General features: G+C 47.2%; 1 protein-coding gene across 2 annotated transcripts in view; it reads right to left on the bottom strand.

Moving 5' to 3' along the window:
• Positions 1-2,502: 2,502 nt before the first annotated feature.
• Positions 2,503-11,612, bottom strand: part of GABRA3 (gamma-aminobutyric acid type A receptor subunit alpha3) — a 138,237-nt gene continuing 129,127 nt past the window's right edge. For both annotated transcript variants that reach the window (XM_074964375.1, XM_074964377.1), the window contains exon 10: positions 2,503-7,438. In XM_074964375.1, the coding sequence (XP_074820476.1) occupies positions 7,118-7,438 (321 nt within the window). In that variant the 3' untranslated portion in view covers positions 2,503-7,117. The remainder of the gene's footprint in view (positions 7,439-11,612) is intronic.

Genomic DNA, 11,612 nt, shown 5'->3' with positions numbered 1-11,612 from the left:
CTAGAAGAAAGCTTGATTAGTTCATGGAGATAACTTTGTTTTTGCTTGTGTGTTGTTTGTGCCCACCTGGCATTGACGCTGTGCAAAGCCACGGGAAGGAGAACATAAATGACTTCCTGTGCCCAGCTGCAACAGACCCTGACGGCAGGAAGAAAAGAAACACAAGTGAATCTCTGTGTCTCGCTGGAACAGGGCCTGGGGACAATCCCCTGCTGCAGAAGACAAGAATTGGAACAGGATTGCTGTAGTTAGCTGGAACGGACTCTGGTTACAGCCCCCATGAAGAGAAGCAATTAAACAAGATTTCTGTTCTCCCCTGGGCATAGATGCCAACAGGAGAAGGGTTTGTGGCTTTGTGTGGCCACCCAAGCATGTTCTGAATTGCTAGCTGGCATTACTGGATAGTCCAGCTCTGCATACCATTTGGCTAACTGCATTTTTGAGGGAATAACTGCATTCAGTGAGCTGGGCATTTGAAAGTCATGCTGCCTTCCTGACAACGTCCTACTGTCCCTGTCAGTAATGAATGGGCAGAGTCAGTAAAAGTTGTGCCCTGCGTCAGTACATTTTCCTGACAGGTGCTTGGAGGCCCTTCTGGCAGTGTCCTTGGTACCAGGCAACAATCCATTACTGCGCCCCGAATACAGATTGGATTCGTTCTCTCTCATCCCCACGCTTTCTGCTGCCCTCGGGCAATTTGGGGAGGATCTGAGAGGGACTCGGATCTCTCTTAGCCCTGTTTTTATGCAGATGTAGCAGAGAAAGAAAGAATTTAATAAAAATGGACATTTCCCCTGCTCTAGAGAGGAAGTGTTTTTACTTTTAAATACACCGAGCTTGTGAGCCACAGCTCCCCCCCCCCAACCCCCAAGCACTTGGCTGACTGAACAATAACAAGGTCAAATACTAAATATTTCTGCCTTGAAGCCACCAGTATCATACAGAGCCATGGCCTCTTTCCAAACCGCCTTCAGGAGCAGTTTAGCTTGACACAAGGAGAGGATTGTTTTTACTTTGGCATTAATAAAGTGTTTAAGTTTTCATGAATGCTCAGCCCTCCCCCCTTGCTGGAAACCACAAAAGACCCTGAAAACTGTAGATTGAGAGAGAGAGAGAGAGAGAGAGAGAGAGAGATGGGAGGGCATTTGATCTAGGGGCAGGTGACACCTCAGAGTCACATGAGAGATGGGACCAAAGTGGGGAGGCCCACATCCAGGTACTTCTGGCTTTTGGCTGCACCATCCATTGATCTGCTCTGGGATAGCATGAGAAATTCTTGACTTGTCAAGTACCCAAATTCAGAACAGCATAAACCTATTCAACAGCTCGTGCCAACACACAAAGTAATGGACTTACTTTAAGATGCCACTTCCTTAAACAGTGCTAACTGTGCTAGCCCTTTGGTAGGCATATGCCTTTAAGAAACATTTTCCTTTAACAGCTCTTTCTCTTTAACAGCATTACCTCTTGAGCACACCTGTCCCCTTAACACTGTTGTCTCTTAAGCAGATTTATCCTTTTAAAGTGTCCCTGCATTTAACAGCATGATATATTAAACCACTCTGTCCTTTTAACAATCTTATCCCATAAGCACGTCTCTTTCTGTAAAAAGACAATTTCTAGAGCAGCTTCATGCTTTTCACAGCTCTGCCCCTTGAATAGGTTTATCCTTTTGACAGGTCTATCCCCAGTAAAGCCATTTGCTCAGTAATGTCCCTTTAACAGGACCCCTCTCTCTATAGGCCTTGCTCCCTCTGTGGGATAATGCCATGCGAGTTAGATTAAGGTGTCAGCTCCACTTGGTTTCAGAGTAGCAGCCGTGTTAGTCTGTATTCGCAAAAAGAAAAGGAGTACTTGTGGCACCTTAGAGACTAACAAATTTATTTGAGCATCAGCTTTCGTGAGCTACAGCTCACTTCATTGGATGCATGCAAGTGAGCTGTAGCTCACGAAAGCTTATGTTCAAATAAATTTGTAAGTCTCTAAGGTGCCACTAGCTCCACTTGGAACACTGGAGATCTCGAATGAGGTTCATAAAGGTGCTGGATCTCTCACCAGTCTAACTGGCTTGGACCAAGAAACCCCTCCTGGTCTGCACAAGACATACATGGCCGTGTCTGCCCATAGGAATATACCACTGACCCTCTGCACTGTGACATCATTCCCTGATTGCCTATTCATTCCTTTAGAAGAGGAGCATTATCAAGGATCCATTACTATTGTCTCCCCTATCCTCAGCTGTGTGGTCTGGGAAACTGCAGGGGGGAGCCAGCCAGAGACTGATGCCTGCACAACAGCTGCAGAAGCAGCCAAAGCAGGGACTGCTGGACACTCATGATAATTCGTACAGTTTGACTGGACTTTCCCTGCCCTTGTTTGCTTCAGTCCCCTCCCACCCCATTACACTATCTTTTCACTGCAGACTCACTCCACCTCAGACCTTCTTCCCTGCCCTCTTCTCACTAGCTCTGTCCCCCTCCCGCTTCTCCCTTCCCTTGTCTTTCTGTTGGCTAATCCCTCCCTAACTAAACTCCCACCCCCCAGAAAATCATAGCACTGGCATAGTGTCTGCCACCATCACATTGATCACTCTGCTTGCATGTTATATTTCGAGATGGTCAGAAATGCTTTGACAGAACCGTTTTCCATCAGAGGGTGCAGTTCTGTTGAAAGTGAAGCACTTCATGAAATTGTCAACTTTGCCAAAATTTCATTTAGCAGAAAATGAGGGGGGAAACGTTCTAACAATGTCAAAATGGTCTGTTTTGACATTTTCCAAATAAAATATTTAGATTTTTCCTTTCATTTTGATTTTTTTAAATTGTGGCTTATATATATTATAATACAATATAAACTAAAAGAGGCCAAAGTCAACACAAAACATTGAGATGTACCTGAAACAAGATGGTGGGTTTTAAAATTTCTTTCATGGAGAATTTTGAAATGTTGGGGTTTCATTCCTAAACAGAACAAAATCAAATGACCCAGTATCAAATTCCTCCATGAGATAAAATTTCCCTTCTCTGCCCAGCTCTAGTAGTTCCTGTATCTGCCTTGTTGGTTTAGAGCGTAAGCTCTTCAAAGCAAGTCTCTACTCCTCTGTGCTTGCTCAGTGCCTAGCACAATGGTGACCCAATCTTGGTTGTTCCTTAAGCACTACCATAATAAACATGACTGCTAATAATCTACAAGCTAGTGTTAAGCACAGGCCTTATCTGGGATTCCTTTAGAAAGGTAAGTTGATGAACAATCTAGTGTTAACTGGAAGGACATGTCCTAATAGCCTCCAAAAGAAAAGAACATTCTCTGTTCCCTGATGTCAGCTGGCAGGGAGTGTTAAACCATTTATTTATAACTATTTATTTATTTATTTATAACTATCTTTCCAAAACGCTTCCTCGCTTGGAAGAAAAACTACAAATCCTGTTTGTTTTGTTGTTTTTTTAACCAAAGGATGCCAGTCTCTCTGCCTCCAGCTGGCATTCTGCAGCACGCATCAGTGCCAGGTTTTGGTGGGAACACACTTGGCTTTTGCTCAGTGTTTACACACACTTGGGAAGTGAGCAGTTTATCAGGCAGACATCTAAAATCTAAGAGTAACATGGTGGGGTGACCCATTATCACCTCACCATCACCAGCCACCTCTGTAGGAATAACCGTCCCGGATTCAGAAAACAAGGGGTGGAAAGGCTTTGTGCTAGATATGGTCATGAAAAGCACTCTGAAAGCTGAGGGTGAGACAGATAAGAACATCCATGTTGAATGAGAGTTTCCAAAAGTCACCTTAAGAAAACATGCCGTGACCCTCACTCAGAGAGACACCAACCAAGGCCTTGTGGATAGAAGAGTTCCAGGGAATAGCCAGGCTGTGGCCCTGATAACTCAGTAGGTAGCACACTTCTCTGTGTGTCCGTTCGGAATCAGTGTCCCAGTTAGGGGTAGGGGAGGTGAGGGCTCACTCTACTGCTGGCCGTGGCATTTTTCAGATGCCGTGTAGTGGCTAATGAGAGCTGCTGGCAGTCTTCAGTTGGTTTAACCTAGATGTTTGCTTTGTAAATAATTTAGCGAGAGTTATAATAAACAGACATCAAAGAACATTTCCAGGAAGCAGGACTGTCAGCAGCAAGAACGTGCCTAGTGAGACATTGGACAAAGGGATCTGTGCTTCCCATGGCAGAACAGCTGAAGGGGATGAATGCGCATATCCAGCTGGAACATGTTGCTTATCACTACCGAGGTAATTGTGACATTGCAGGGCCCATGTTTAAGTTTGCATTCAACAGAAGACCTTTTGTAAACACCTGATATTCTTTAGTTACCATTTTATTGCGTTTGCTTTCATAGGGTTTCTATTTCACTCACTTAGGCTTGACTATGATAGCAACACGTCTGTTTTATGACATTCCCTTTGTCTTGGTTAGTTAAGAAAATGACCTGGAAATACTTTCCAAAACACCCAACCGACCATTGGCAAAGGGCTGCCCCCTGGTGGCCATGAAAGAGCCCGTTAGCAGTTAGCCCCTGTGGTGTTAGTGGTGGAGTTTGTGGCAGGGATAATGTTAGCTCCAGGGGTGTTAAAATAGCAGTGCTTGGAATACTTAACGGTGTTAGTGCCTGGGGGGTTAGAGTAGCCCGTTTGCCACACGGCTGGCTTTAGTGGGAGATGGTAATTTAGAGAAAGGATGTTTGTGACAGCAATGGTGTTAGAACCCAGTGGTGTCAGAGTAGAGGAGGTGGCAAAAGCTGTGGGGTTAGCTCCTAAATCCTGGCAAATTCTAACACTTGAAGGTCCTCTGAAGCCTCCCTGATGTACCCTAGTTGTCGTCACCTTTTCGTTGTCTCTCACTGATGTAAACTGACACAGCTGCGGTACCCCACCCCAGCGTCACTTCCTGCAGCGGCAGGTGAGGCAAGCCCTTGCTAGGAGCTGAGTCAGCTCTCTGGCATGACAGGCACTGAGGAAATGTCAGATGCATTCGGGGTCTGTATGCTCCTCACTCGCCCTTGAGCAGAAGGGAGTGCAAGCCTGTGGATGTCAGATTATCCCACATCTGCCTATTGTGGGGTTCTTGCACCTTTCTCCGGGGCTGGGAAAAGTCAGAGATAGGATAGTGCACCAGATGGAGCATGGATTTGATCTAGTCTGGCCATTCCTAGGCTCCTGTTGCAGTGGCTGTGAGAGGACAGCCAGCTCAGTAGCACGCGTCCTTCCCTTCCCCCTGTTGTAGCAATGCTGCCATTGAGACAGTGGAGGGATAAGAAGCTGTGGGAGCATGTCTATGTAATAAGAGCTCATCCACATGAGCAACGGTTGCACAGTCTAGCCCTAAATTCCCTGTGCTTCCCTGCTCTGGTCCTGCAGTCCCCATGAATATTGCAGGAGGGCATGTACTGTTCTTAATAATCAATTAAGCCTTTGCCCACCAAGCTTCCTCGCAGAGGCCACATGACTGCACGGGGGCAGATGAAGGTGACACTGAAGAATCAGCACTGGCTGGGGGCAGGAGGGTGTACCAGATGCAGCATGTAATTCCCGATGGTTGGGCAGTGTGTCCGTATGTCCAGACTAGTGGGGAAGGGGACGAGAGGAGGAAAGGACAGCTGGGATCCCAGCTTATCGGCACAGCTGTTGGGGAAGGTATGGATGCCCCTGGCTGGTGGGAGGGGGTAAAAGCCTCTCTCAAAGGGAGCAGCCTAGGGATTCAGGTCTGGTTCTGATCTTGCTGGCCAAACTCCATTGGCTTCAATAGAGTCACTCCTGATTTACACGGGTCATAACTCCTTGTCACCCCTGCCCCCAAGTCAGGATCTCCTCTCCCCCTTGTCAGGAGACAGTCTTATTTTTTCATAGCCAAGGGCCAACATTGCCACTGCACTAGGTCTCCACCCTATAGGAACAAAGATGCTTCCTGGGCTGGGCTCCAGTGGGACTGCACGTCTCGGTGCCATGCTGCTGCTAACGGTGAGGTCTGTAAAAGCTTGTAGCTGGTGGCAGGAGAAAGGACGATTTTGGAGGAATGGGAGTGGGGAGGCAAAAAGTTAATCAAGAGGAGGAGGAGATGGAGGCAAGGGGATTGGAACAACAGGAAAAAAATAAAGCCACCCAACAGCCCACACATTCCCTTCCAGCTTATAACTTTCCAAGGCTTTGGAAACCTCTCTTCTGCTTCTGGTGCTCCTCAAGGAGATCAATCACTGATTCACCCTGAGGACACTTACGTATCTCTCTGTCTAATGGAAAGCACCATATGAGGTGCCCTCTGGAGGCACAAATAACCAATGTCCTGCTCGTTTTCACTCCAGTAGGAGAGGGTGGTAGAACTGCAGTGGAAGAGGACACTCTGACAGGGGTGCTCGGTTCTGCCTGGAGAGAGGGAAGGAGGATGGAAGGCAGATGATTGGGTGAAGATGGAGAATTGGCAGCCCTGAAGATGTCTACATGACACTACAGCCAGTTACACCACAGCTACGGCCTCACCCTTTGCGTTCAAACATGAATGCCACATGGTTGTCCCCTAATGGCAGCTGACTATGGTAACACAGAGGCTGCCTTGCAGTGGAGGCTATGCAGCTCCCTGAACAGCTCACAAACCAGTCGCTGCTCTAAGAATAAAGCTAAAGCAAAGAATAACACAGTAAGTCAGCCCAACTGGCAGGATGTCCACAGAGGTCATTGCATCCTTGAAGTCCCTATGTTGCCAGGAGTCTCTAAGCAATAGGGATCCACAAAACCAGAGCAGTCTATCGCAGGGTGGGAGTGAGGTTGAAAAACATACCAGCTTAGCATGGAATGAAAACAGCATGCAAGCAGCTTTCATTTCACAGGGAGTGGAGAGGGAGAGACATGGGCGGGGGAAACATCAGACCCATGATGTTAGAGGCACACTTTTTTTCGGATCCTTTTTTAACATCAACAGCAAAAATAAATTAAAATAAACCAAAAAGGGGTTAAATAAATATCACAGTTTTGTTTACATTAAAAATGCTCTAATAATAATCAAGATAAGTCAAATTAATCTTATTAATAATAATAAAAAATCAAACAAAGAAGAAGATGAAAGCCCCCGAGAATTCCTGCCTGGATGGCATTTATAGATGGAAGGTTTGTGTGGCTGGGTTATTGTTTGGGGATCATGCCCTTGATGGCTGACTCCCGGTTTACATACGTGGCCCAGTAGACCAGGTTGAAAATGGCGAAGAGGACAGGGAAGACAATGCGTGACATCTTGTCCACCTTGCTGACGCTGTTGTAGGTCTTCTTGCTTTCTGGGGGCTTCTCCTCCACGCGGGGGCCCTTGGGGGACACGGTGGCGGTGGCGGTGGCGCTCTTGGAGATGGTGGGCAGGCTGGGGTCCTTGGCGATGTTGAGGGCGTACGTTGTGCCCACGATGTTGTAGGTGTTGTTGGCTTTCTTGGCCAGCACCACCGGCTCTTTTTTCTAGGGGAGGGGGGAAAAAATCTGTATCAGACCATGTAAAAGTGTAAGGAGAATGTTCCCCCGCTCAGCTGGCAGCTGTGTGGGTGGCAGCCGTACTGCGACCCAAAGGAAAAGATGGTGCGGGGAGAAGACTAGTGTTCAGAAGCCTTGTCATCCCTGCTCTGCTTGGACTGCTGGAGACGGGGAAGATAGCATGCTGGATTCTCCTCTTGCTTACACCAGTTGGAAACGGGAGTCATTCCCTGGAAGTACAGCACACAGTGCCTAGCACTGCGGGGTCATGGGATTCCTACATGCTACCACGATACAAATAACCACCAAAGGTCCGGTGCTCAGCCCACTGGTAGCCCCTTAGCATTGCTCCAGTGGTACAACGGACACAGAGCCAGCAGGCTGGCTCTGCTCCAATCCCTCCCTCTTCCATGTAGGTAAAACCAGCACCTGATGGTACAGGGAGGCACTTTTGTCTCCACCTCATCTGGGCTGAATCTTGCTCTGGCACATGTGAGGAGTCACACAGTAACCATGGTGTATGTGGGAGGAGAATCAGACCCAATGAGCTCAGAGTCCTGGGAAAGAGCTCAAACGAACTATCTAGCCCTGCTTCCTGGCTCTTGTTGAGTTGAGGAGCATCACTGATATGGATTAGGGGTTGCCACATGTTTGTATTTGTCCAGTGGGACAAAGTGAATTACCTTGAGATACCAGGTTATATCATCGCGACCTTTGTGTCTTGATGTCAGGATACTTGTAACCCTGCATGATGACACCATGCGCTGCCTCTGTGCCTCAAGGGCAAGACACCCTTTGCACTGCTGCACTGCATAATATGATGTCATGAGGATCCAAATACATCCAAGGGACCTTTTAAAGTGCCTCATGAGCTAGGTTGGCAGGATGAAGGACAGACCCTGGCAATCAGGCTGGCCCATGGATTTTGGGATGGTGAGCATGGCAGGCCCAGCACTGAGAGACGTTTCCATCTAACCCTCCCATCTAGGGAGTGCTGCTATTAGGCGAAACAAATCCAGGGAGATATATGCACCTTCCCCACACATATCCGCTCTTACCAGTCATTGGGCTTATATGACAACCAAACTGCTAGCAGAGTGAGCTGATGGGAAGGGAACTTTCTGCAGCATGTGAAGAAGCTAAACTGGCTGTGGGTTGGTCACGCTGCATGAAGCAGAGATGCAAAATGCACAACGTTGATGGCAGATGGATGGCAGGCTCAAGTTTACCAATGGTGGAAATGGAGCATGTGTAGGGGGGGGATTTGGGCTAGGAAAGGGGACAGAAGAGGAGATTGGATCAAGGCTGTCCTGAGGATAAGACCAGACCCAGTGAAGGAAATCTGGTATGTATTACACAAGCTGACCTCATTCATGTAATGAAAAGCCCAGGGAGACTCCGACAGATTGCCCATACGTTCCACTCTACGCTCATTGCAGTTGCCACAGAGCAGATCCAGGCGCCGGAGCTGCAAGATGTGGCATCCTAGGAATTTATGCTGACAATGACACATAAGTGCAATGAATGTTTGCAGCCGCAATGTGGACAACAGTTGCTAGCAGCAACTGCTTTACGAGGGGGAAAGCATTTCCCAGATGTGCCTGCTATACCATGTAGACAGCACTGCTGAACATTCTCTGGCTATGGCTGGAACAGACCAGCCGGAGCTGCTAGGACAACAGCCTGGGAGGCAAGAGCCACAAGAGAGGCACTAACACACTGCGTAATCCCAGGTCAAACCACTCTAGTTGCTTGTGACTCGTTCACACCTGGCATGAAAGTCTATAAAAGCAGAAACGTCATTGCAATCCTTATGCTGCACCAGTGCTGAGTAAACAGCCTGCCCAGTGCGAAGCCAGCCTTTGTGCCCAGTGGGACGCCTGTAGGATTCTATTCAGCTCCAGCCTCCAGCCTGGTGAATTCATATCAATCACTATCTTTAGGTAACAAGGGGAGCTATCAGGCAATGGGAGCCCAATTCATCACCCGTGTCCTCCATTGACTTCACTAGAGTTTCACCAGGGACACAGCTGGCCCTCTCACTGTACATTCCTGTCAAACGTAGACATAATCACCAGAGTGCTGACTGAATAATGTGATGCCATCAGAGCTTTGAACATCACATCGCATCACCCACCTTTTCCAAGCACCTGGCCTTTGAAGTGCCTGCCAGCAGAGCTGGCCCACCTGTTCATAGTGAATAGCACTAGTACAAACTTAGTTCCTTTTTCAGTTCACAAATTGTTCACTGAGCCAATCCGGCTTATCGCCTGGATGTTTCTTCTACTTCCTTTGACTGCTCACCATCCATTGTCCATGATTTGTCAGCTAAGTCACATGGCATTGTTCCTGCTCATAGGCTGGATGACTGCAAGTTTTTAAACTGAAGGAGCCTCAACAAACCCACTGCACTTTCTGCTATGAATGTTCAAGACAAATATTAACCTTTGCTAAAGAGTGTGAAACCTTCAGGATGCATGAATATTTCCAGGAAGATACTGCCACCTTCAAAATACATGTCAACAACAAATATTAAGACCCCAAGCATCAGGGCGAACCGGACTCAGTGGTTATATCTGCAAAGGTTTTTTTTCCCAATTGCTTGTGCTCCAAAGGCTGCACGGTCCAGCCAATCAAGCCCCTTCACTCTCATACGTACCTGGCTATGGCCATTGACCATGCGTCTCCCTCTCCTGCTGAGGGAAGATTCAGCAGTGTTCTTGCAATCTTCCATACTAAAATGTGCCAGTAATTATGTAGGGTGAAATAAAGCTCCAGTGGCTGGGTTTTGTGAAGGTCACTTAGCAGAGGCTGGGACAGGCCACCCCACAACAGCAACACAGTCCCTCTCTAGCCGCTCTTCAACCTGTAGACTGCAGTGGTGGCAGCTGCTCTTGTGCAGCACCTAGACAGGGTGGTAGGGCATGGTCCATATCCCATCCTCTGCATGCAAATTCCTCTGCATGCAAACTTAGTTGCAGGCACCCTCCTGCAGTACCTTGGGCATAGAGACTCCCCCACCTGTCTACTCTTTCTGCAGCCTCACAGTGCTGCTGAAGCACATCACAGGTGAATTTCACCCCATGTCAATTACATCAGGAAAATTTGACAGTCCACAATGCATGTTCAGTGGGATGCTACAGGCAGCAGCTGATCATTCTTGAAACCCATATCCAATCAACACATTAAGTGATGGCAGGTCCAGTAATAACTCCTGCAATTGCACAAATAAAACTGCAAGTGGCAAAGTGCAAAGACTGATTAGACTAATAATCAGGCCACGATTGTAGTATTTTATTGAGAAGGTGGTAAGGATTGCTATTGTCTTCAGTGGTTAACTGAGCAACTGATTAATGATCAAATTAATTGGATCAGAGGAGCCACAATTAATTGTATATCCTCAAAGAAGGTGAGTTGTGTGAGCATGTTGCTAGCCATCAAGAGATACATAAAGGTTTGAAAATGTTTTACCATTTAAACACTACATATACTATGATTATTTCTTACCCTCGCTTCAGGGTGTGGTAAGATTATTAATACGTAATAATGGATTGAAAGAATGATCAATTACTGCTTGCAGAATTCTACTGAAGGTGCACTGCGGTTTATTTTATTGTTAATCAGCTACGTTACTAACTGGAGATGAATGAGAGACTGCAACTGACATGACATTTCTCAGCCTGGACAGTGTTTCCCGCCAAGAGGTGACCTTGTCAGCCTGGTGTAAGCATGTGAAAAACTTCTTGGCAGCTTTTATTACTGGTACTTGCTATAACGAAGACATTGTATCACTCACTAAAGTGAGTGCCTTCCCATTGGTTTCAATGGGCTTTGGGACAGGCCCTTCAGCCCTAAGGAAGGCAGGAAGTGCAGGAATGCTTAAAGCCTAATAGCCTTTGACTTTCAACTGCTTGGGAGTGTGGTGTGTGATGACGCCTAGAGCGGTAAGGCTGCGCACGCATTGTAAAGAGTTTCCGAGGGTACCCTGGTAACAGAGGCTCAGAAGCTCAAGAAATCAGACACTTGAGCGATTGGCACACATGGTCTGTCCTTAGGTTCCCTGGGTTGTGTTTTATATAGTTGATGACTCACCAAAGATTTCAACAAGGAAAAACATGTTTATTACAATCAGATACAAACCAGTCCTCTGACCTCCCGGCGT

This window comes from Natator depressus, chromosome 9, assembly GCF_965152275.1.
Source record: "Natator depressus isolate rNatDep1 chromosome 9, rNatDep2.hap1, whole genome shotgun sequence".
In the NCBI taxonomy this organism is placed as follows: Eukaryota; Metazoa; Chordata; order Testudines; family Cheloniidae; genus Natator; species Natator depressus.
This window is presented reverse-complemented; position numbering and strand designations above follow the sequence as displayed.